Source organism: Rattus norvegicus, chromosome 12, assembly GCF_021556685.1.
Source record: "Rattus norvegicus strain SHRSP/BbbUtx chromosome 12, alternate assembly SHRSP_T2T, whole genome shotgun sequence".
NCBI classification, from domain to species: Eukaryota; Metazoa; Chordata; class Mammalia; order Rodentia; family Muridae; genus Rattus; species Rattus norvegicus.
In genome coordinates, this window is record NC_141545.1 from 36,165,759 (window position 1) to 36,192,725 (window position 26,967).

Genomic DNA, 26,967 nt, shown 5'->3' on the forward strand with positions numbered 1-26,967 from the left:
ATCTGATGCCCCAGCAACACACTTTCTTTAAGAAGGCCACACCTCCTAACAGTGCCATTCCTTATGAGTCTATGGGGGCCATTTTGTTCCAACCGCCATATCCCATGAAGTTGGTAGAGTGAAAGGCAAGATGGAGCTTGCCTTCCCTGGGAATGGAGTGGGAGGGTGTGGGGAAGGGCAGGTCCCGAGGGGCTTCTGCGTTACAGGGGTAGAATTGGCGCTTCCACCCCCAGCTTCAACCTTTGCCAACATGGTTGGGGAGCCAGGGATGGCCATCAGAGCACAGCTTCAGAATGGAGTAGGATTTCAGGTTGTGCCCTGGTTTCTTTAGGTCTCCTGAGAGGCAGCACCAACCTCAGACGTGGCCCAGGGCATTTCCATCATTGGACAGCATCTCATGGAGGCTGGGGATGACCTGGGGTTACTGCACATGAAGTCGGAGGCTTGGGTGTGACCTGGTGTCAGGGGACCACTCAAAGTGAAGGAGGAACCAGCCCACCCATATGTTTGGAAGGCAAAAAGAAGGGTTCTCCATAAAATAAATGAAGGTGCAGATTTTGACCTTTTAAGACTCCTTGACAATACCCATATTTTGGGGGGTGTGGATCTCGTGTTTCTCTTCTCTTCTTGTCTGTCTCCTCTCTTTTCCATTTCTTTTCTTTCTTCCTTCTTTCTTTCCTTCCTCCTCTCCCTCCCTCCTTCCTTCTCTTCCTTCTCCTAGCTGTTCTTGTATTAATTTCTAGGGCAAAATACCAGGCTTGATACTCATTAAAAACTGTACCCACCTAAGGGTCCCAGGAATAAAATTCTATTATCCATTCACTTTGGTTTCTCCTTTCAAGAGGGCTTGGTAGGCTGGGACTCTACACAGCAGGGCTTCTGTGTCACTGAGAACTTCTCCCCTCCCCTCCCCTCAGGACACAATGCTTGAGCTTAGCAGCCTTGGCTGCTGGACTCTGAATACCACACATGCACAGCCTGAGGTAAGACCTCTGCAGCCCTGGGAGTGGATTTTAAGTCTGCTTGCAACACGCGCCGTCAAATCCTGTGTCTGAGTGATGGATGGTTCTCTTTTTGGTGGCAGACTGCACACCTTGCCCTGCGGTGTCTATCAGGGCAAGGGTGACGTGCTGGGCCTCCATGATGGTAACACTTGGGGAGGGGACTGCACATGGATTATGCGCTGGCTCCCCGATCAATCTGTTCTTTTTTCTTTAAAGCTTTATTGTGGACCTATGAGTACTTTGCCAGCACGTCTCCCCCAATCCCATCTTTCTAAAGCCCCTTCAAAAGGAGAGAGAGTGAAGAGAGACCCTGAGTCTTAAAGCCACTAATGGTGCAGAGAAAGCAGAATGTTTAAAGCATCTTGGTTGGTGGATAAATCCTAAAATGTTGTCAAGGTGAATGAGTGCTAGATGGTTTCTCTCTAATGAAAGCAGGGGTGGTGTGTGTGTGTAGGTGTGGTGTGCTTATATATGTGGTAAGTATGCAGTTTGTGTGTGTCTGTGTGGTGTCTCCTTGTGTGCATGTATGTGTGTGGTGTGTCTGTGCAAGTCTATATATATCCTTATATGTGTTCATATTCTTGTGGCTTTGAGTGTGTAAGTAAGCCAGAGATTGATTCTCCTGTTTCTGATTCCCCAGTGCTGGTCTTACCAGGACACAATGCCATACCTACCTTCTTACATGGCTCCTGGAAATCTAAACTCAGTTTCTCATGCTTGCATAGCAAGCACCTTACCTACTAAGTCTGTCTTGCCATCTCTTCAAATATTTGTCCATCCATCCATCCACCCATCCACCCATCCACCCATCCACCCATCCACCCATCCACCCACCCACCCAACCATCCATCCATCCATCCATCCATCCATCCATCCATCCATCCATCCATCCGTGGTAGTTTGAATGAGTAATGTCCTCTACAGGTTGATGTATTTGAACACTTGGACCCCAGTAGGTGGTGCTGTTTGGAAAGGCTGTGGAACCTCTAGGACAGTGGTTCTCAACCTTCCTAAAGCTGTGACCCTTTAAGACAGTTCTTCATGTCGTGGTAACCCCCAACCATAGAAGTATTTTTGCTGCTACTTTATAACTGTAATTTTGCTACTCTTATGAGTTGTAATGTAAACATCTGTGTTTTCCGATGATCTTAGGTGACCCCTGCCATAGGGTTGTTCAACTTCAAAGGGGTCACGACTCACACGTTGAGAACTGCTGCTCTAGGAGATGAAGCCTTTCTGGAGAAGTATGAGGGCAAGCTTTGAATGTTTACAGCCTCATGTTTTTCCAGTCCTTCCCCCCTCCCCCAGCTGCATGTTTTGTGGTTGAGCTGTGATCTCTTAGCTGCCATCCGGCTGCCTACTGCCCTGCCTCCTCTCCATTACGGACTCTCCCTCTGGAACCATAACCCCAAGCAAACTCGTTTTCTCCACTTTTGGATATGGTATTTTGTCACAGCAACCAAATAGGAACTAATAAAAAGTGACCCTCTCCGCCTAAGCACCACCCAACCATCGACTCATCCAAATAGCTTTTCGCCACACAGAAGTGCAATTCGATCTTCTACCATTCTATGAAAGAAAAGGCAGGCCGGGTGGAGGGTGACTGGGATGGTATTCTAAGTAAGGTGTTGAGGTAGACCCAAGACAACGGAAGCAGAGACTTGACTGGGATGAAGAGGAGAACAGCCTAGACAGTGGAAAGAGGCTTTGGGCACAGCAAACAGTGTGTGTAAAGATTGGTGCCATCTTGGCCTTGGGAGTACTCCAGTAATGGACACCAGCCATTGGCTTCAGGGACCACCTCGGCTCAACATCATTACATTTTCAAAGCCACAAATTCCAAACAAGGTCAGGTTGGCTCTGGGTTGGAAATAAAGATTGCAATGGACTCTCTTAGGGGAATGAAATATTCGAGCTACCCTGAACAGTACTTCTGATTGCCACTCAGTGGACTCCCTCTAAAGCCTGAGATCAGAATTCTGCCAGTACAGTGCCCACATCACTGGGGGTGTAGTGCAGCCAGCCCAGTGGCCAGACTCCTAGCAGGGCAGGGAATGGTCAATGAGATAGGAGACAGTGTCAGCAGAAGGCTCAAGCTAACAGCTCCTCGCTGCACACCACCCATACACATAGGCATGGTATCCTACCTGCCTCATGAGACCTCTGGTCCCGTAGAGGAGCAGCTTTCAACCTTCCTAATGCTGGGACCCTCATACTGTGGTGACCCCCAACCATAAAATTATTTTCACTGCTACTTCATAACTGGAACTTTGTTAGTTATGAGTCGTGATGGAAATATCTGACATGCAGGATATCCGATATGTGACCCCCCTGTGCAAGGGTTATTTGACCTCCAAAGGGGTCAGGACCCACAAGTTGAGAACCACTGCTCTAGAGGAAACACTTCAGTGGTCCACACCCTCAGATCTCTTTGAGTAGCTACTGAGTAATGCTTTATTTTTAGTTTGATCTTAATCAGAGATTATGACGTGGTACCAAAAGCCCAAGGACACAACTCCCAAGTTCCTGCTATGCGCTCGGGTCAAGGAAAATGACTTCATCTTGAGTCTTCGTTGATAAAAGGACAATGACTTAAAAAACTCATCGAAACTCCAAGTAACCGGGCCAGCATCAGAAAACCCAACTGAAATACCTCTGTCCCAGGAAAGACAACTTCTTGCTCCTGTCAAATGAGAGCTGTCTTTTTAGTAGGCCTAAAAGTTAGGGCTTTTAATTTTTAAAATAGCCCTTTTGAAACAGGGTCCTACTATGTAGCTCTAAGAGGCTTGGTATCTACTTTTTAGCCTAGGCTGACCTTGAACTCTGCTTTCCGAGTGCTAGGATTAAGGGTATACGCCATCATGCTTGGCCCAAAGTTGGGGTATTTTTCTCCCACTAGAAGTTTACGTAGGGAGACTGCTTGGAACAACCCATTTACACTCATCCAGCTTCTGGTGAGGTATCATCTCTCCTATGTAAAGACCTCCCCATGTGGGCAGCCCCACCAGCATGCCAGGTTATACAAAGCAAGAAACACCCCAGGATAGATATTTGAGCTAGGCACAGTATGGGGGTTCTGTTAGTCCCAGTGGATTCTACTGAACGTCTATAATCCCCTACCCTTGTCACAAAGAAATGAGTCCACTGAGTCCGTACCTGACCTCTGCTCCTGACCAACCACCGTGGATGAATATTTGTTTTTACAAAGAAGAGATGATCACCTCAAAATGTATTTGACAAAATGCCTCGCCAAGTTCACGCTATCCACACATGGACCCGGCAGGCTCTTGGTCCTTCCTAGATTCATAGCTCTGCCCCAAGCCTGATGTGGGCATGGCAGGGTGGGTGATAACATGGGGAGAAGATGCTGATGGGAAGGACGGTCTATAGATGTCTGGAGATGCTGTAGCACAAGCCGCATTGGGATCAGTTACAGCAGCTAAATAGTCATAAACAGCACTGCATGGGATGGACGGCTTCTGCCTGACTGGGTTCTTACAGACCTATGTGTGTAGCCTGCTCAGTGCTCAGAGGGAGTCAGATGCTGAGGCCTGATGGTGCAGTCTGCGGGTGGCTCTTCCTGTCCCCAGCTTTCACTGAAGAAGGCGGCTTGAGAAGACATGGTGTTGAGGCAACGACTTCCCCAAGAAGCAAATTCCTCTTTAAATAATAGCCCCGCCCACTTAATGGAGACTTCTCAAGGCTATTTTCTTCAAGATGAACAGCATCCTGGGGAAATTTGCTTTCTTTCTCTTCCTTTTATGAAGAGGTGATACACACACACACACACACACACACACACACACACACACACACACACACACTACATATATAGGGGTGCCCCTTGAGGTCAGAAGATGTGAGTATTGAACTGAAGTGGGATCATCTACAAGAACAACAAGTGCTTTTAACCTCTGCCCTTATTCTTAGTTAACCAACCCTTATTCAGTGCTTTCAAAGGCCTAACCAGCTGCAAACGGGCAACAGGGGTCTTGGGTCACGGTGTTTGTTTCTTGTCTTTCCTTAAAAAAAAAATCCTTAGCTAGGACTGTCATTTCCAGATACTTGGGATTCTGAGGCAGGAGGATTACAAGTTGCAGGCTTGGCTGGGCTATAGAATGGGAACAAGAACGATCTGGGCAACATAGTGAGTCCATGTCTCAAAGTAAAAAGATGGGTTCTAGCTTAGTGGTAGGAGGTATTACAGATCATGCATGGGATTAGGTGTAATCCCAGTAACAAAAAGAAACAAAACAAAAAAAAAACAAAATAGAATTTCTCATCTATGTGTAAAGCTCTACATCCTGTTCCTACTTCCTATCAATAAAGGTTTTGTTTTGTATTTTTGCCTTTTGAGGAGCTAGTTATAAATGTACTTCATCTCATTTTGGTTATAAAAAAATACTCTGATACCTTTATCTGTTTTCTTCATAAAGAACCGAATCCCCAAAACATTTTGTTTCTTTCAAACGCTCATACCAAAACACAGTTTTGTTTTTTTTTTAAGTGCGTTTGAGCCATTTCATCTAAAACCCCATTGTTAGCACAGCTCCTTACTCGAGTTTGGAGGCAAGGCTGGCTTGGAACTCAGAATCCTCCTGCCCTCAGTCTGAGAGGTGGGATTACAGGGGTGCCTATTCACGCCCCACTGACAACTGTTTCCGATTCTCTAGGCTGCGCTGCACCATTGAAGTCAAGTTGTATGTTCCAGAGAAGCACCACACGGATGAGCCCCCGAGCCTCGAGAACACATACAAGCTGCATGCATGCCGGTCCTGTAGGGATGGCCTCGTCAGTGACTGTGGCGTGAAGTCAATCTGAATTCACTCGTGGTAACTTGCAGACAAAAGGATTTGGGGTATGACATTAGAAGTGATTCCAACTCGTCTTAAAGGCACTATAAAAACACAATAACCACAATAATGACATCTCATTTCAAGGAGGGCTCACGTGTTGACAATGGACCGTAATAATATCTTATGTCTTTATAATGGCTTTGCTTTTCAAAGCATTTGAATGTCTTATCTTTCTGAGAGAGGCAGGATAGATAGGAATTGGATGCTTATGTTTTGTAATGGATGTTGGCATAAATTCTAGGACGAAGATTTGAAAAAAAAATTGCCATGGATCACACAGTAAATATTTTAGAGTTTTTTTTTTGAGCACACAAACAAAACTGTTGAAAATAAAGACTTGAAAATGGACTTTAAGGTCAGGTATCGGATGGAGGGTTGCCTGGGGTTACGGTACACATTCAAAGCCAAGAATGAACCAGGGAAGGTGGTACACACCTCTATAGGTACCATGGAGGCTGAGGCAAAGGGATTGAGCCTTGAAGTGAGTCTGGATTTTATAGTGAGTTCAAAGCTGGCTGATTGTCCTAATGAGACCCATGCAGCTCAGAGGCTATGTGATTAGCAACTGTGTGCAAGGCTTGGATTCAGTCCACAGCATCCAGAAGTTAATGCATGAGCAACCACTCTCTACTTTCTCCAAGGTGATGAATCCTGAAGCAGATGACATATAGGGTAATGTCTGCTGTGTCTGGCTAGCATCTGTCTCCTACCTTACAGTGAGGGACAAGTGTTCCCATGATACATCACATCTGCCTATTCTGAGTCCTACTGTGCACCCGCCTTGGCTGACAGGGCTCTGGGCCTGGCAAGTACAATGTAACATTCTCTCTGACTCTGATGAATGGCTGAGGGGGAGCTCATGACAAAGCCAGGCTAATGCTTCCAACACACACTCACTCATTCTCTCTCTCTCTCTCTCTCTCTCTCTCTCTCTCTCTCTCTCTCCCTCTCTCTCTCTCTCATTATCTCTCTCTCTCTCTGTATGTGTCTGTGTGTGTTTGTGTGTGCACATGTGTGTTTGTGCATGCGCACATGTATGTACATGTGCAGTGCCTTCAGAGTCCAAAAGAAGGCGTCAGATCCCCTAAACTGGATTTATAGGCAGCTGTGGTTAGAAACTGAACTTGGGTCCTTTGAAAGCACAGAATAAGCTTTCTTAACTAGAAAGCCATCTCTCTAGACCAATGCTTCTAAACCAGAACTTTTCAGGAGCTGGGGGTAGGGAGGAATTTCTGAGTGATGGCAGTGAGGGTCTTGTTCTTTCTGTTGGGACAACAAGATTATGGCCCCTACACCATGGGCCACATGTCATGTCTAACAGAGGGTAAGATACCCAAGGCCTGGAGCATTTGGGGTGTGGTTTTCAGACCAGCACCAATAATCTGTCCTAAAAGTTCTTAAAAGGCTCCGCATAGATCTTTTAAACCACACAATGCGCACACACAAGAGTTTGAAAAAATGTTTTAAGTTCTGCTTGGGTCGGTTTTATCTCTTATGCAAGCTGAAGAATCCTGACCGATCCATTTCCCATAATCTTTTATTAATTCTGTTAAATAGGATGCTTGCTGATAACAGCTCATCAGTGAGAGTGATGGGAGGCTCAACATATAACTTACAAACCAACCCCATTGTAGGTGGGATGGAGTGCACTCCAGTGTGGCCCATCCACTGTACACAGTCTGCTGACTTCTTGACTATTCAAAAAGCCTTGTCCATGGCCCAAGGGAAATGGGATGAAGTTGCCTCCTGGGAGCATCCCCTTGTTGGGGAGAGATGCATAGTACAGGGTTCCCTGTAGTCTTAAGCCTCCTTTCTGTTGCTGTAAGAAAACATCCTTAACACAGAGAACTTATAGCATAAAGGGCTTATTTGGCTTATACTTCTAGGTTACAGCCAATCATCAAGGGGAAGTCAAGGCAGGACTGAGGCAGTTTATCAGGCTATATCCATGGTCAAGAATGGAGAGGCGAGAACTCATACATGCTACCTGCCTGCCCATGGGATGGGCAGCCTGTTTTTGTCCTTCTTACACAGTCCATGAAATGGTGCTGCCCACATTCCGGATGGGTCTTTCCACCTCAACTGACCGTCAAGATAACCCCCCACAGACATGCCTACCAGTCAACGGGACCCAGGCAGTTCTTCATTCAGACTCTCTTCCAAGGTGACTCTAGGTTGTGTCAAGTTGAGAGTTAGACGTAACCAGACCATTTTCCATTTACACAATGCCATATAATCTCGAATAGCTTGGGTTGACTCAGGTCTTTGAGATCTGTGGTCACTCGTTGCTGCAGCCTAGCCTATCTCACCCTGACCAGGACACACGGCAGCCTAACGTCTCTAGAAGTAGGAATACAAAGAGGAGAGCTGAAGTGGTTTAAAATAGAAGCAAGTGGCAAGGACTTTGGTATGGAGATGTGGCTAGTACACATTAACTGGGAGGTTTAGCCAATGAAAGGTGATGTTGCTACTCCCAGGGTGAAAGAAGATCAGTCACTTAGGCATAAAATAATTGTAGCGACGATCTGGGGGAGAGGAAGCATGCAGGGGTGCCGTCAGTTAGTAGAACTCAAGGGCTAACATGGCACCATGACTTACCATAGCGAGGGGGACGATGGCGACCAGGTCCTTCTGGCTGATGAAGATCTCAGACACGGCGATGTCTGTGGTCCCCTTCCTCGGGTACTCCACCTGCCAGGTGATGGGCTGTGTCCCTGAGAGGCTGCTGAAGCTGGCGATTTCGAAATTCATCTGCATGACCTCATTGAATAAATTGCTGCTTCTGGAAGGGAATGGAAGGAAACAGCTTTAATGTGACATCGTTTGAAGGTTCCTTCTTTCCCTTTACCCCAATCCCACAATGGCGCTCAGAATGAGGGGAGGAGGGAACCGCCTCTCAGGAACAGACCCAGGCACTTGAAGCATGACGTCACTTTTAAGTTATTGAGAGGGGAGCTGGGACAGAACAGCACCCACAAGCTACAGATTTGGACAAAAAAAATCTTAAATATTGAGCATTGATCACGGTGTGGAGGGTGAGGTCTTTGAATTGTTTTTGTATCTGTTTTGGAGGTAAGGGCTCACTATGTATCTATAGCTGTCCTGGAGTTCATTCTGTAGACCAGGCTAGCCATGAACTTGTAGAAATCTTAAGCATCCTGAGTGCTGGGTTTAGTGTGCACCGCCACGCACAGATAATGCCTGTTGCTTTTGTGCTCAAGTGAGAACTTGCGGTAAACATGTACTTTTAAGTCTGATCTATGGAGCTGGGGTGTAGCTGAGCTGGTAGAGTTGATGTCCATACTTGCCTGGCAAGTACAAAGCTACTGGTTCACGTCCCAGCTCTGTGTCCACAAGGCATGATGGTGCACACCTGTGATCCCAGCATGTGGGAAGCTCAGACGGGTGGATCGGGGTTTCCGGCCATCCCGGTTATACTAGGATTTCAGGGCTAACCTGGGATGCATGCGGCCTTGTCTTTTGGACTCTGCCATGCATGTGAGCCTGATTCATCCAGCTCTGTCTATCATAACGTCACTCAGAGTCTGTCCCTATTCAATGTTTCCCTATATGCTTTGTGCTGGAAGACAGCAGTAGAGAAAAGGAGGCAGTCTATCCGGTGAGCATGTGCTTTGAGGAGATTAAGCGCATCCACGTAGCAGGGAAGTATGGTGATGTTGGAGTTAGGGAGAGAGAGAGAGAGAAATACTTAGGTAACCCGACACAGTGTCAGAAGCCACAACTTGATAAATAAATGATGTAGATTTACCGACATAACCCTTGAAGGAAAATTTCAAAATTGTCTTAAAAAAAAAAAAAGAGTACTTTCGTCAAATGTAAATAAATACACCCAATAGTCACAACAAATTCCAGGCCATTGAAAACCCAATTTTCCAAACATCTTGGACTCATCTGTAAGAAAACAGAGCCTAGGAATGAGCTAAAAGCCAAAGGGGGTTTAGCTTTCCGGCCTGGAGGTAAGGGGAGAGATTTTAATACCCATGTCCTAGCCACTGTAGGCAGCTCAGTGCCTGTGGAAGCAAAGAAACTCAGGGAATGAAGAGAAAAAATTCTGAATGGGGAAGCCTTTCTCAGGAGAACAGTACAGTCTGGTCATAGGCTGTGTTTTGCTCCATCTGCTTCAAGCATTGTCAGGAACCCAAACTTATCTTTCCCACGCTGCCCACCCAGGCACCTTTCCGATGAGCTCTCCATGGTCCTGAGGTTTATTGATCAGCTTTGCAGGCTCCCCCTTGAGTTAACTGAGGAAGTGGGGGACTGAAAAATGTCTCACAGTGAGCAGGATAGGAAGAAAGAAATGGGGTGAGATGGGCAAAGAGGGGGCCGTGAAGCTAGAATCTTAGGAAAACATCTCTGGAGAAGTCTATTCCTTTTACCCAAACGCACAGGCTTCTGTCTTGTTCCTTTGTGTCAGTGGTTCCCATTCAGAGCTCTGAGGGAGGACATCTGATCAGTTGAGATTCAACATTTGAGTGCAGAGAAAGCCTCTGGTCTCCCCTACTGTTGTCTGTAGTTAGTACGCAAGACAGAACTCAGAACTCACAAAATGAGAGCAGCAGGAAGAAGAAGCTTGTGACGTCTGCCCTGTGAGAAAGGGCGGTGCATTTGGATTTGACTCCAAGATTCAGCTTTAAAGATAAGTAAACAGAAGGGCTGGAGAGATGCCTCAGTGGTTAAGAACGTTTGTTTCTCTTGCAGAGGACCTCAGTTCAGCTCTTAGCGTCCACGTGGCAGCAATCAATCATCTGTTCCAGGGGATCTGACATCCTCTTTTGGCCACTGTGGGCACCAGGTATGCACACATGGTGCATATACACACATGCAAGCAAAACATTCATATACATAAAATAAAAATCAATCTTGAAATAAAACAGCTAAAGGGATGACTCTGTAAGTAAAGGGCTAGCCATAGGGCTAGCCATAGACGTACGGGGCCTTGATTCCCAGCACCAGTGTAAAACAGCTGGGTATAGTAGTATACACCAGCTTGTGGCATACACAGTGCTTGGGAGACAGAAAGAAGAAAGTCCCTGTGGGCATCTGGCTAGGGGGCCTAGCTAAATTGATGTACCTCAGGTCCCAGTGAGGGACTCTATTATAGAAAACAAGGGAGACAAGAGATAGAGAGAGGTTCAGACATTACGAGTACCCAACTAATCTTGAAGAAGATTCAAGCTTTGTTTCCAACGCATGCTGCATGGCTTACAACTGCCTGTAACTCCGGTTCCACAAAACCCATGTCCTGGTCTTCATGGGCACTTGCATACACACACACACACATCCTTGTAAACACACACACACACACACACACACACACGCATGATTAAAATAAAGTAAATCTATAGGGACTAAAAAGACGGCTCAGAGGTTTGGAACATGGAATACTTTTGCAGAAGACCCGAGTTCAATTCTCAAGACTCACATCAGGCCTCTGACCTCCTTGGGCAGCCATACTAATAGATCCACGCACCCCCACTCTCCATGGAGAATTACAAAATAATAAATGTTTAAACAAAAGCAACAGCAAAACAGAGTGGGCAGCATCTTGATGGGTTAAGAGTAGAGGTTTTCCTCTGGTCTTCAAGTACACATACACATGCACACACATCTGTATACACCTATACTCCCCCATCCAGACACAGACACACAGAGACTCTCACACACAGAGACACACACGTGTGCACATGCACACACACTGAAACAAGCAAACAAATGACATTTACTTCTATCTCCTACTTCAAAGGCTAAAGACCCAAAGGGGCAGGTAACTACCCAGAGAGGCAAAGGAAAGAGAGCCCTCCCCTGCACATTATGAAGATGACAATACCATTGTTTAAAGGATCTGAAACCTAGAAAGGAGCCTGTGCCTTCCTGCCCTATGGTGCAGGCTGCGGCCCCGCTAATGGTTTAAGTAGCTGGAAAGTTGGGAGGAAAGCATTGGATGTCCGGGTTTGCTCTCCACAAAGACAATGAAAATGTTAAGAGCAGACATTCAGAAATTAGAATGGAGATGGTAATGCAAAGAGTCAAGGTTCAACATCGCAGCTGTGTGTGGGTACCAGCTTTTTCACTTCCTTTCCTTCCATATCTCAATGCTTATGTAGAGACAGGATGGGTGGATGGCACAACCACAGGTTCTGGAAGCAGGTGTGTGGCTAGTTCAACTATGGCTTCTCTGCAGAGTTGAAGGGAGATCTTACATAAGATGTTCAACCCATTAGCTCTCAACCTGGGGGAACGGGGACAAGAGTGAGTAAGCTGACAGGCTGTATACAATTCTGATGTCTGTGCTTGCCTACCAGAGTTCTTGGTTTGACCAGGATGGGCTGGGTTTTGGACATAAATTCCTGAGGATCTCTGATGACTAGATATTTGGTGACATTTAAGAATTTCTGGATCAGTCAAGGGCTCTGGTTTGTGGGATGATGCCATTCACATTCAGGGTGAGCCTTCCCTCCTCAGTGCAACATGTCTAGAAATGTCCCCAGAGATGCATCCAGATGTGTCTCCCAGGTGATTGAGTTAACAGTCAAGTCTGATCATCACCGGTGCTTCCGGGAGGACAAGGTGTTTCCGCAAGGACAGCAAATGAGTGGAGTCACGCACTGCTCCATACACTGGAGAGAGATATTAAAAATCTGCCTTCTGTGTTTGTAGCCTAAAGTTAAACTCAGCACAGGTATTTTATTGAGTCAACCTTTTGAGCCTAGGGCTGGGACCCCGTGATGGTTTGTATGTTTAGCTCAGGGAATGACACTATTTGGGAGGTGTGGCCTTGTTGAGTGGGTGTGGTCTTGTTGGAGTAGGTGTGGCCTTGTTGGAGGAAGTGTGTCACTGTAGGCAAATGTGGGCAATGAGACACTCCTAACCACATGGGAGCCTGTCTTCTCCTAGCTGCCTTCAGATGAAGAGATAGAACTCTTAGCTCCTCCTTCACCATGCCTGCCTAGATGCTGCCATGCTCCTGCCTTGATGCTAATGGACTGAACCTCTGACCCTGTAAGCCAGCCTCAGTTAAATGTTATCTTTCTAAGAGTCACTTTGGTCATGGTATCTGTTCACAACAGTAAAACCCTAACTAAGACAGACCCACAATCCTTTCATCTCCCCAGTCCTGACAACAGAACTCCCTTCCCTCTTCTGTGTTCTTAATCTCTTTTTCTGTCTGGCAGCCTCCACCACTCAGGCGCTCCAGGTGTGCTTCCACTTAGGCCTTCTGTAATTACTTCCCACCACATCACTTAACATCATACCTATCCTGCTGCCTGCCGCTCACCCACTCATGCCATTGAACCCCTGTGGCTTGGGACTCACCCTTCATTTACACGGCCATGCGACCTAGTGTGCAATTATCTGCACTCGATGGTTCAATAGCCACATCTCCCCTCACCAATTCATGCTCCCTAGTAGCAAGGCTGTGGAATTCTTCCATTACCTTCAAATGACACATTGCCATGCTGACCTACTAGAGGGACGCAGTAAATGTTTGCTAAATGAATAATAGATGAGTGACTGCCTGGCTTCCTGATATTCACACTTTTCTTTCCAGTAGTCAGGTTAATATTAATTTCTACGCAGGAGAGGGAGACTCTCCGTTTTGTTAGGAAGGACGGCGGAGGCATGCTTTGGAGCTATCAGCTTTTCCAGAAGAGTTGAACCTATTCCAAGAGGGAAAAAAATAGCAAGTAGCAGGGTCTGTTGGAGACCTTCCAGAGAAGACACGCTCCGAGGTCCACTCCTAAAACTTTGCCTTTCCCAAATATCACAGAGGACAGACGCTGGATCCGCTCCAAAGCTTGCTATTGAATTTTACGCCTGCTAAGCTGTGCTAAGTACATAATGAGGAGTCTGAATTAACTATGCAAAAGTGTAATTTACAGTTAATGTTTGTAATTGATGAGTTGCGGGTGTCTGTGGCAGCATTAACTGCTGAGACGAACGGGCCCTGAGGGGGATGAAGGAAAGTTTCTTAGTTCTAGAACAGAAGGCTTCCTCTACTCATTTTTCCACCAGTCAAGCATTTAGAAGAGTAGATCCCTGCCAGGCACCCTTTGGAAATACCCAGAAGTGATCACTGTAGTTGACGGTGAGTGGGAAAGGGCCATGGAGACCTCTCAGACACCTGCTGTCCATTGTCCAATTACTCAGCGAAAGACACAGGGAAGAGAGTAGCCCGACCGATGCCTATTAACATTGGAGACTTGGGGCTCCTTTCTTGCCTTGGGTGTTCTCTTCTCTGTCACCTGCTGCAGCGACATTTTCTAAGCACCCTGGATTCAGCTTGGGCTGAAATGTGTGGTCGTTTAAACATGGTAAGTCTTCACCACCCCCTCCCAGACTTACATATCCGAATACTTGGTTTTGAGCAGGGAATACTGTTTGAGGAGCTTGTGGGATTTGGGGAAGTTTAGTCCTCACCAGATGTAGTGAGTTTCTGGGGATGGTGAGCCTTGAGGTTAATAGCTTGACCCTGCTTCTTGTCTGGTGGCTGTTTGTTGACTGACAGCCATGACGGAATCAGCTGCTACAATCTCCCATTGCCAAGTGGCCCCTGCTCTGCCTTGCCCGTGTCCCCCCAGACCACGAGCCAGAATGAGCTTGCGAGAAACTGTCGGGAGAAGTCTGTCTTACTGTTGCTGCAACAGTGTTGTATGTGGTGTGCCTGGTGGCTTTGGAGAACACACTCCATATAAAAAAAAATATCTGCCCTCCTATTTGAGGGACTTAACCAGAGCTGGATGACCAGATATCCAGCTTGACTTCTGTCTTAGAAGTCTCCTTTCTCCTACTGTACAGAGCCTGGAGGGGAGGGATGGGCAAGTTTTTGACTCCTCCATGTTCTACATGGCTAGTGCGGCTAACCTGAAGTTGGATGCCTTCTCTGCTACTTGTCCAAAAAAAGCACACCAAGGAGAGAGATGAGAGGGTGGAGACGGCTCAGACGGTGAGGTGTTTGGTTTGCACACAGGGACCGGAGTCCATTTTCCAGAACACACAGACAAAAGCCAGGTGTGGTGAAATCTGCTCATAAACCCAGGGCCAGGGAAGCAGAAACAGGAAGATCTTTGGGGCTTATTGGCCAGGCACCTTAGCTCATTCAGAGTGCCCTGGGACCCAGTGAGTATGGACAGCACCTTAGGAGTGACAGCTAAGGTTGTCCTCTAATCTCCACATATACAAACACATATACAAACACACACACACACACACACACACACACACACACACACACACACAAAGAGAAGGGATGTGGGGATGTGTGATAGTGACACTGGCTAACCAGCCTGACTTGAGGGTCTTGGTTTTTGTTTTTGTTTTTTGTTTTTTGACGGGGTCTCACTGTGTAGCTCTGGCTGTCCTAGAACTCACTATGTAGACCAGGATGGCCTTAAACTCACAGAGATCTACCCGCTTCTGCCTCCCAAATGCTGGGGTTAGAGACATGCACCACCACACCTGGTAGTTTGTTCTTTCCTTACTCTTGAGCCTCCTTGGGCCTCCGTTTTCCTCTTCGTAAGCGTCAGCTATGGAAGGTATAACCAGGCAGCCTCAGGGTTGTGTGTTAACACTCTGTATAGCAGTCGCGTCTATCCCACCGCCCACCCCCAACCTGACAGGAACACAACGGTAAGCTGGAGTCTGGTGAAGTGACTTTGGGAAGAAGTCTCTGCCTCTCAGGTCTCCAGAGAGCCACAGCATAATCCCTGAACGGCAAACATCCCTGTGTTCTGACACCAGATTTCCCAGCTTTGAAGGTATCAGCTGCTTTAAACAATTACCCACCGCCAGACCCTGTGTGAGAATCAGGTATCAAGAAAAAAGGCAGCCGGTGGAGAAATAGACACAGGATCCAATGGTTGTCCCTACTCTGCTTCATTGACCACTGGACTTACTCCAAAAGGAGTACTCCTTGCCCAGCAGCCCCTCCAACCTCAGATGCCAGCCACACCCAGAGTTTAGTGTCCCCAGAGCATCTGTGACAGAGAGGGATGCAGAGCACGGAGGCTGTGGTTGCTTAACTGAGGCTGTCCGACGGGACTTCCAATTTAGCAAAAGCCTTTCTTAGGTGTCTTGGAAGCAGCTGGAGCAGAGAGAGAAGAGGCTGAAATGAACCGCATCCTTTGAGAAATCAGTTTAAAGGCAGTAATTTTGGCTTAGAGTAAACTCCGTTTAGGGGACTCCTAGTCTGCAGGCTGTGGGGAATTGGATAATACTGTGTGTTCACACTAGAGATGGGAAACATCAGCCTGCTGAAAAATGGTTTTGGGTCCCAGGGTCCTCCTCATGCTGAAGTGTTACAAAGCAGCCGTGACAGCTGGGCCTTTGTGCTCTCCCTGTCTGGGAGGAACAGCAGTGGTGGGTCCTCTTGGAGCCGGGCTGGGAGGTCTCTGGCTCCCTTTATCTGCAATAGGCAGCATGCCGTCTCTGAAGAAATAGTAAGTGTACATGTGCAATGTCTGAGGAGACAGGAGAGCAGCAAATCAGATGGCTGTTTCTCAGCTTGAGGCAGAAGGGAAGAAGACCCACTGTCAACAGACCAGCTAGCCACAATAACAGTTTCCTGAGCAAGTGTCCTGGGTCCTGGCCCTTCTGCCTGGCCTTCTCAGCTGCAGAGGCTGCTGGGAGTGAGTAACATCATGCAGGCAGAAAGAATCCAGGCAGAGGAGGAGCCCACAGAGGCAACCAAGCCTGTGACGACAGGTTTTGCCTCTTGCCTGGTCCCCACGGCTTCTCCTGTCTTGTTTCCTTAATGGGTCTCAGAACAATATCTTAGGATTAGACAAAGGACATGCATGTCTTTAATGCTTCGGTAGAGCAAAGGGAGCCTGGGCGCTGAGTCCACCAGACAGGCAAGAGAAAATGGCTGGAGAAAGACAGAGAGAAACGGAGACGGAGGAGAGAGAGACAGAGATGGACGGACACACACACACCACACACACACATACCCCACAGGTGGGCGAGTGAGAATCCAAATGTTCTGAGGTAGTGCGGCACGAGGGGGGTGTGGTTAAATGTTTTGTGTTAACATCCATTCACATCCATGCATGTTTGTGTGCCATCCATGAATAATATTGCTCAGGGGACCGGAAACTGGATTAAGTAAGAGAGGGCTATGAACCAGTACTGATGGTGACACACGCTGGACATTCAATTCATATCAGTGCCCACAGCCTCGAAACAGTCATATGATGGAGTACCAGCGTCATGGAGAGGCGAATCCCTGTCTCAAGGACCAAGTCTCTGGAAGCATGTCTCAAATCCAGATCTCCCTGTCCACCTTCAAACACAGCAAGGGAAAACAAACGAACAAACAAACAAACAAACAAACAAACCAACCAACCACGGAGGCTATTATTTCTTGTATTTTTTGCCTTTGGATTTTGAGACAGATATTCATATAGCTCAGGCTGGCCTCAAACTTCTTACATAGTCGAGGCTGACTTTGAACTCTTGATCCTCCTGCTTCTACCTCCCAGGTGCTGGGATTGCAGATGTGTTAGTGCCTGGGATGCTGGCAATGTGTCTCTATGCCAAGATCTGTAGGGGTGTGTGTGTGTGTGTGTGTGTGTGTGTGTGTGTGTGTGTGTGTGTGTGTGTGTTGGGGAGGTTGGATGGGAGAGCCAAGAGAGGAAGAAGTGGGGAGGAGAGGGGGGGAGGGAAATTAGTGAAAGACAAATAAAGAACAGATCTAGAAGGTGGGGGCGTGAAAATCCACATACCCATGGCAGTCACAGAGAGGTCAAGAACTTGGATCCTTAAGTCAAACCACCACACACTTTTGAGCAGACATGAAATTCAGCAGAAACGAACAAGCAGAGGCTGTCGGGAATGAGAACTGGTGAGCCATTTTCTAAAGAGGCCAGTTTGTTTTCAGCCATGCAGACTGGGGGCCCTCTTAACAGCCACCCACGGACGGATGAATAAAGGACTCACAGGGCCCTACCATTTATTGCTAACCTATTGGCAACTTACAGATTTTGAGAGTGGGGGAGACATAGTATTCATTCAAAGAATTGTTTCATTCTTTGCTTTGGTTTTCCTTATAAGTCACTCTCTCTCTCTCTCTCTCTCTCTCTCTCTCTCTCTCTCTCTCTCTCTCTCTCTCTCTCTCTCTGCCTGTCTGCCTGTCTCTAGCTTACATTTGTTTATTATTCATTTAGCAGAGACTTTTCTATCAGTACATTGAGTTGAACATAAGACTCAGAGCCTATACAGAATGGGCCGAGGAACACACTCATGAGATCTTATCCAAGAACACTTGAGCCAATCACGTTGCTTCTCACCAGGGCTCACCAGAAGCATCTAGAGAAACCCCAGACGAAGTTCTTTCTCACTCTGGGAATTTGATGGAGTTAGTGCTGTGGTACACATGACCCCAGTACGGCCATCTCTTGAGGTCTGCACTTATATGCTAAAGTCTCATCCACATAGGTGATGGATAGAGGTGGGTACTTGGGTTAGGTTCCAAGGATGGGCTCCCATGAGAGAATTTAGGGACCCAGAAAGCTACAGACTTCTCTTACCCGGGGTAGTTAGAAAGACTGGGTCCAGGAGGAAGAAACTGTTTCCAGATATCCCAAGTCTGCTAAGATCCTGATCTTGTCCTCCAAGCTGTTGACTAGAAGCATCTCCCTCCTGTTATTCAGGAGCTACCCAGGCAATTCCATTATAGTAGCCAGAGTGGGTTGGGGATTATTTTTGTGTGGCAATGCTTCATGTCTTATTTGGTTTCTGATGACCCTTGTCACTAACACCCATAGCAGGTACAGCCACCACAAGGGCAGAGTCTGAACGTAACTACAGATAATGCGTCACCACCCTGAGAAATCTCTGTCCTGTCACAGTTTTGGCCTGAGGTAAACCCACAAAAGCGAATGTGCTGAAGTCTTGGTTCTTCTCACCTCGGTGCTGGTCAGAGGTGGGCTGTGAGCACGAGCTCTCTAACCGAGTCCCCGCATGGAGGCAAGGATAATTTTGAGGAGTTTCTGGGTGGCAGTGGAAACTTGTGGAGACAGGGCCAAGGGGGAGGAAGTCATCAATGGGGGTGTATCCTTGAAAGGTGAATCTTGTCTGCAGCTAATTCCTGTGTCTTTCTGCTTCCTGGCAACCAGAAAGCTAGCCACTTTCTATACGACTTTTCCCTGCTGTCTCGAGATCCTTTTTCATCTCAAACCCAGAGTAATAGAGCCAGCTGACCAAGGACCAAAACCTTTGAACCAGTGAGCCAAAATAAACTTTCACTATTTCATCAGAGTGATGGAAAAATGGGACTGGATGACACCATTCCATTTCCTTGGGGTATATGCACGAAGTCCAGGGTATGAAATGAAGAGTTGACCTCAATCTGTGGTCCTCAGGCCCTTGGGTCCGCCTCTGCCCCACTGACGATAACTTCTGCATCTCAGCTGAACACCAGCTCCCTAGAAGAGGTACAGGGGGCAGTCACATCCAAGCCTGGAAAGGAGATCCCTTTCACGTAGCAAGTGTGAGCCCCAGGGAGGCAGGAGAGCCCCGAGGACATGAACTGGGTTTAGCGGCAGACATTTTGGACCAAGAAGACTAGAGACAGAACCAGAGCCAGAGGCACAGAGCATGAGCTGCAGGCTATTCCCTTTCTAGTTAGTGAGTGCGGTGACTTCTTGTGGCTTTTGGGAAAGCTATCCTCTTCATTGTCAGCTGGGCTGTCCGGTTGATATCGGCCTTAATTTCTTTTGACAAAAGACATGATGGGGTTTCTTAAAAGAAAAAGAGAGGGGGAAGGGAAACAGAGTGGATGGGGACGAGGAACCTCACGCATCACTCAGGAGTATTTAAATACCCGCGGCAGTTTGGTGGTTTGATTTGCTTATGTAATAGGGAAAAGTACAAGCCCCAATCCCATCTCCCTGTAGCTAATAGTCATTTTTAACCATAACAGAACAAAAATTCTGGTCTTTGCAAAGTAGGTCACAGATGGCTAAATATACTCTGCTAAATATATCTTCCTAATGTGTATTGTGTACTTATAAAAACTATATTTATATAAATATATACCATAAATCACATGTAAGCGTATAGCATATATTTACTATGCACAGTTCTAGCAGATATATTTGGGTATGGTAATTATTTAGCATTTCTTTTGACATTTCAGACAGTTTTAAATGCAGCGCACTCAAATGGGTAACAAAAAGAACCTGCAAACCACTCCACAAAACAAGAGGGTGAGAACTAAGCCTCCCTCCTGCTCCCAGCATTTATTGTCTCAAATCTTCTTACGTAGCTTTCTAGAGGTCAGCTCTGTGTTTGCAAACGTCTTCTTATTCCCTTTGTGACTTTGGAAGTGGTGTGCATGTGTGCGTGTGTGCATGCATTCGTATGTGTGTGTGTGTGTGTGTGTGTGTGTGTGTGTTCGTGTGCATGTGGTGTATGCATGTGGCTTCTCATGATCTCTCTCAATTGCCCTCCTGAGGTAGGGGCTTAATCTAGCTGGTCTACGTAAGCAGATTCCTGTCAGAGATTCTGTTTCCATAGACATGGTCCTCATATCCACTGAGCCGTCATCCTGGCTCAGAAATCTAATCTTTTATAACTTTATTTTAACATTTTCATGTACTTATTTCTGTGAGAATGTGTGTGTGTGCATGTTCATGTGTATGTGTATGCGTGTGTGTGTGCATGTGTGTGTGCATGTTCATGTGTATGTGTGTGTATGTGTGTGCATGTTCATGTGTATGTGTCTGCGTGTGTGTGCATGTGTGTGCATGTTCATATGTATGTGTGTGCATGTGTGTGTGCATGTTTATGTGTATGTCTGTGCATGTGTATGTGCATGTTCATGTGTATGTGTGTGCACGTGTGTGTGCATTTCATGTGTATGTGTGTGCATGTGTGTGTGCATTTCATGTGTATGTGTGTGCATGTGTGTGTGCATGTTCATGTGTATGTGTGTGCATGTGTGTGTGCATGTTCATGTGTATGTGTGTGCATGTGTGTGCATGTTCATGTGTATGTGTGTGCATGTGTGTATGTACGTGCATGTGTGTGCATGTGTGTGTGTGTGTGTGTGTGTGTGTGTGTGTGTGTGTGTGTGTGTGTGTTGGTGCATCCCATAGCATGTGGAGATCAGAGAACCATTTCTGGGAGTTCTTTCTTTTCACCGTGAGGGTTCTGGGGATCAAACCAACAGGGTTGGAGGCAAGCACCTTTGCATGCTGAGCCATCTCACCAGCCCCTCCTTTTATAACCTCTTCTTTTCGATTGTAAGGAAACACATTTATTATAGCTTTCTGGGGAGATCCATCTGTGAGTGTGCAATGCACGCACTGAGCACACACACATTTCACAGCACTATGACGCCTTCACCATGTTCATCTCTACGGTTCCAGTCACCTTGAGTCACTGCTGCTCCCCAAGGCCCTCAGCCTCTGGCACTCACCCTCTCCTTTCTATCTCTGAGTCCGGTACCCCCTGGGGAACCTCTCACAAGTGAAATCCTAGGCACTGGTCCTTGTGTGTGTGAGAAGATCCCGAGGTTCACTCACACTGTAGCACCCCTCCCCCTTTAGAGAGTTACAAGCCCCTCACACCCCATACCTGCTTTGTTTCTTTTCTTACTTCACAACGTTCCTTAGAGGGCTTTCCAGACACTGATATTCTGGACATAGACTTCCCAGAAACAGACAGCTCATTTCAAATGACTATATGCTATTCCGCTTCACGGACATGTCAGAATGCATCCAACCTGTTGTGGACGGTGTCACAATAAGCTTGTCTGAACAGACGTGTGGGGACATGGGAGGCTGTGCCCACAAGGAGAGGCCCGCTGTGCCCCAAGGCTTGGGCATTTAAAATTTCCTATCATGAAAATGACACCATTGTCATTGTGGGCATCAAACACAACTCCAAGGGGCTGCGATAAGCCACCTCTCATATTCATCTTCACGTGGTGCTGAGAAGTTCAATGTTTTAAGGGGGGGTCTGCCTTGGTTTAACCATCTTTTCTTGGTAATAAAACTGTTCAAACAATGGACTTTCAGACATTGGAGTCCCCAGGAATCTCCTCCCGGGAGAAGAAAAGGAGGAGGTCCTTGAGGTGGCTGGAAGAGGAACTTGTCTCCTGGAAAAAGAGTGACAACATGACAGCTATCTTTCCAGAACACTTGGAGCTGGGACACCGATGGGCAGGTCTCACACCTGGAGGATGGCTTGGTTATCTGTATTTAGGACATTTTATTTAAGCCTTGATTTCTTGTCTGATGTTACAATGATAGACTTGGTGTGGAGGCGTGACTGGATCTCTGTCCTTCGTTCTAGGGTGACTTCCCTGAAGAATCTCCCTTCTTTCTTTACTTTCTCTCTTCTTTTTAAAAAAAAAAAGAGTCTTTTAATTGTCTTATCAAGAATGGTGGATGAGGGCTGGAGAGATGGCTCAGTGGTTAAGAGCACTGACTGCTCTTCCAGAGCTCCTGAGTTCAAATCCCAGCAACCACAAGGTGGCTCACAACCATCTGTAATGAGATCTGATGACCTCTTCTGGTGTGTCTGAAAACAGCTATAGTGTACTCATATACATAAAATAAATAAATATTAAAAAAAATGGTGGATGAACCAGGCTTGTTGTGGGATAGGCTGTGACCCTAAGTCCTGTAACAAAGTGACCGCAGTCTGTGGGAATCTATTCTTCTCTTAGCAACAAGTGTAAAGACAGTGAGCTAGGTCTTGCCTTCACTGTGCCCTCAGTAGACCATGTCTTCTAGGTTCAGGTTTTGCCTCCCTGTTCCTCTGCTTGGAGGCTGACGTAATAGGTGCAGGAGGCAATTCTGATGCCTCTCAGGGGAGGTAGCCTCACACTACCTGAAGCTGCCATGGTGGGAAGAGACAGGGCCCGCATCAGCAAGGTCCTCCTCAATGTGTCTGTCTTCTACCAACGATAGCTAGTTTCAGTCGGCCAATCATACAAATGAGGCCACCTTGTACTTGTCAGACCCAGTGGGCTGCTTCCACTATGGATGCCACACAGAACAACGGGCAAAGTTCCAGATGTGTCTGACCTTGAAAAAAGACCTGTTACAAGCTATGGAGAAGTCGGGGAAGCTCTATATTGGGATTGCCTGTCATACAGCGATTGTTAGCATCCTAAAAGATTCGCAAGCAGTAACGTCGCAAACAAGGAAAATTACCTTAACCCCTAATGTCAGGGTCAGATGGGGAAGAAAGACCCTGCGTGTGACACAAGCTAGAGTCACCTGAAAGGAGGGGAACCTCAATTGAGAAAATGCCTCTGTAGGATCTGGCTGGAGGGCCTTTAAAATTAGGGATTGATGGGAGAGGGCACAGCTCATTGTGGCTGGTGCCGCCCCTCGGCTGGTGGTCCTGAGTTTTATAAGAAAGCAGGGAGATCAAGCCAGTAAGAAGCACCACTCCATGGCCCCTGCACCAGCTCCTGCCTCCAGCTTCCTGCCTTGTTCGAGTTCTTGTCCTGACTTCCCTCAGCGATGAACCAGAATGTGGAAGTGTAAGCTAAATAAACCCTTTCCATTCCAACTTACTTGAGGTCATGGTGTTTCATCACGGCCATAGAAATCCTAACTAGTAAGACAGACCCCAAAGAAAAGGTCATGAAAAAATATACGAAGGGCAAATGGGACAGATACAGAAAGCATGTGAGTCAAGGAGGTGGGAGTGAGACTCACGCTGCTAGACTCACTCTCGCCGTCACATTCATCAGTGCAAATATCTGTGCATACATGCGGAAACACTAACCACATTCTCATACATGTGTGTCTCCCCAAGAGGTACTTACTGAGGCCTGAGAACACCCCTCCTCACTCCTCGCCTGTTCTGGCTGGGTTATAGGGTTTGCTGTGGATCTACATGAAAGATTTGTCTTTTCGCGCCTGAGTCTGTGCTTAGACCCATTCGCTCTCCCGGCCTTGGCTCAGTGGCATAAAACAGTCAGCTACACATCACAGCAGTCTCATCTCGCTGGGAGCACGAGTCAAACACTTGCTTTCTCCGGTCGCTCCTTTATAGTCTGGCACCACGTGGATGCCCTGAACCGGCACCCCCCATGCCAACACAGCAAAGAGCGGAGGAGAAGTCGGCAAATTCGACATCAAGCTGCCTGGTTCTGAAATACGCCCCAGCTGGGTCTCAAATGCGTTTAATATTAGAATGGTCAGCTCTGCATTTTAAAGACTAGGAAATGGGGTTCTGATTCACGGAGCCTGGGGCTTTGTAACCACCGGGATGAGAATCGGGAATGGAGCAGCTTCAAAGGAAAGAGAAAGTGAGCTGTGAAGGATTGCGGAGCTCATAGAGGCTATGGGGCCTCTGCAAGTGAGATGCACTTCTTGGTGATGGAGGCAGAGGCCTGGGAGGGCCTTGCTGCTTGCTGATCTATGCCATGTGTTTAAACATGTTCAGTGCATTTAGAAACACACTGAGATTTGGAAATGAAACATTCTTTGGTTAATGTGTACTTTAGGGAGAGAAGATTGAGGAGGAGGAGGAGGGAAAAGAGGAAGAGGATGAGGGAGAGGAGGAAGAGGAGGGAGAGGATGAGGAAGAGGATGAGGTGGAGGAGGGGGAGGAGGAGGGAGAGGAGGGGAGGAGGAGGGAGAGGATGAGGGAGAGGGGGAAGAGAATGAGGTGGGGGAGGAGGGGAGGAGGGGGAGGAGGGAGAGGATGAGGGAGAGAGGAAGAGAATGAGGTGGGGGAGGAGGGGAAGGAGGGGGAGGAGGGGGAGGAGGGAGAGGAGGAAGAGACAAGAGGAAGAGGAGGATAGTGAGGAGGAAGAGTAGGGTGAGGAAGGAGAGGAGGAAGAGGAGGAAAACACCGAGAAGGAGGAGGGTGAGGAAGAAGAGGAGGGTTTTCAGAATGAGAATCCAACTAAGTCCTGACAGAAGCTGGTACTGCATGTGAACCATCAGGTAGCCTCGGAGATCACATGTGATCATTTTACATGTACCCAGATCCAAGCCTAGACTTGACCCCAAGGTCTCCCGCTGGCCTGGAACTCACCAAATAGACTAGACAAGTTGGCCAGCAAGCCCCAGGAATCTCCACACCTCTGCTTCCTCAGTGCTGGGTTCACAATTGTGTGCCATCATGCTGGATTCACAAGGTTCTGGGGATTGAACTTGGTTCTCATGCTTGCCAAGCAAGAACCTTATGGGATGACCTATCTACACGGCAGCCTATGATTGCTAAATTTTAAAGCAAGATGTCGGCCTGCCCACGGACATGCCATTAATGACAGGCCTTTGATGGAGGTAGAGTTGACTCACTTTTAAGGACCAGTTTGTTGTGGATATCATCACCATGCTAGGCTCCAGGCAGTAAGGTTAGAGAACAGTGACAAAAGAGGCACCCTGGGGGTGCATCAACCCTGATACACCCCCAGGGGTTGAGGTCGTCAGGGCGCCCCCTGCTGGTGGGACTACATAGCTACCTCTGGCCAGAAAATACCACAGGAGTATCCTTGTCTCTGGTGGTATTTATACACTTGGCATGTTACCCCTAACAGGCTTCAGAACATTGATTTGACGGTTATGAGGCAAGCATTTTCAATAGCCATCTACTAATTCCCCTAACTATACAAGTCCCTTGGCCACTTCGAATCACACACACATTTTCATGCTTTCTTCTTAACACTCATAACTGTCCATTTCTTTAAAAGCAAAACTCTAATTTCCCATCCCCAGGTCAGCTGTTTCAGACAATGTTTTTCAAAAGATTTATTTATTTATTTCGGTTTCTTTGAAACAGGGTCTCTCCATGTAGCCCTGGCTGTCCTGGAACTTGTTCCATAGACCGGGCTAGCCTCAAACTCACAGATATCCCCCTGCCTCTGCCTCCTGAGTGCTAGGGTTAAGGGCGTGCACCACCACGACCTGGTATTCAAAGATTTATTTTTTTTTCTTTTTTTCGGAGCTGGGGACTGAACCCAGGGCCTTGTGCTTGCTAGGCAAGCGCTCTACCACTGAGCTAAATCCCCAACCCCCAAAGATTTATTTTTAAGTGTATGTGTGTGTGTCTGTGTGGGGTATACCCACCTGAGTTCAGTTGCTTTTAGAGGCCAGAAGAGGGCATCAGATCCCCTCACTGGAGCTGAAATTACAGGTGGTTGTAAGCTACCTGAGGTAGGTATTAGGGACCAAGTTAGAGTCCTCTGCAAGAGCAGTAAGCACTCTTAACCATTGAACTCTCCCTCTAGCCCTGTAGGTAAAACTTAGCAGGGGAAAAAATGGTCTATTTAACCAATGGTTTGCATCTGATACTTTATAAGAGAGCAAGAAGTTGGCCCTAAATGTGTGAGTTTGAGTAAGAAATGGGTGGAGGGGCATAAAGAGCAAAGACAGTAGTGGTGGTGGGGGCATGTGTGAGTGCAGAGAACTCAGACCTGGGGAGAGGTTGTCTGGCGAGAAGAGTATGCAGAAAAACATGTTGCTGTGTCCTCTGGGGTACAGAATGCAGGGCAATTAGCTACAGTCAGACGGACATCTTCTGCAGTGGGTGGCTCTCGAGGTGACTTTAAGTGGATCGGCCTAGGGTTGGTGGTGGAGTGGGCACTTGGCCTACTTCCAAAGTGTGAGGGATGTTGTGATTTCCAATACGTCCTTCTGTTTACACAAAAGAGGATGGAGATGAGGGGTCTCTCCGGGGCGCTCGGAGGCAAGGAGAAAGCCATTTAGGGCTACTCATCTCCACTGGCAGAGAGAGGTGGGCCCCGGGCCAAGAGTTTAATTGCACTTATTCATATGGCTACTTTCTTTTTGTGGCAGTGGATGTTGGGCTCTTTGTTCTCCTATGACATCAAGTTTCCTCTTGAAATATATTTATTTAAGGAGGAAAGAAGAAAAAAAAAGGATTGGCTTCAATGTGGGAGACTGGGACTGGAGACCGTGGCAGACATCATGAGGGATAGTTTCCTGTGGGGTCTCTGTGTGGGAATGGTGCAGTAAGATGGTGTGTCCAACCTTCTCCAGGGTGGTCAGAGTGGTAGGAAGGGAAGACAGGTGGTTGACTACTTAGAGAGTCAGGGGGACTCATCCCATCTCCCTGGGGGAAAAGTGGGAGGCCGAGCTGTTCTCCGTGACCCC

General features: G+C 47.3%; 1 protein-coding gene across 2 annotated transcripts in view; it reads right to left on the bottom strand.

Moving 5' to 3' along the window:
- Positions 1 to 26,967, bottom strand: part of Tmem132c (transmembrane protein 132C) — a 328,815-nt gene that overhangs the window by 50,373 nt on the left and 251,475 nt on the right. For both annotated transcript variants that reach the window (NM_001431836.1, XM_087579030.1), the window contains 1 exon segment: positions 8,459 to 8,642. In NM_001431836.1, coding sequence (NP_001418765.1) covers positions 8,459 to 8,642 — 184 coding nt within the window.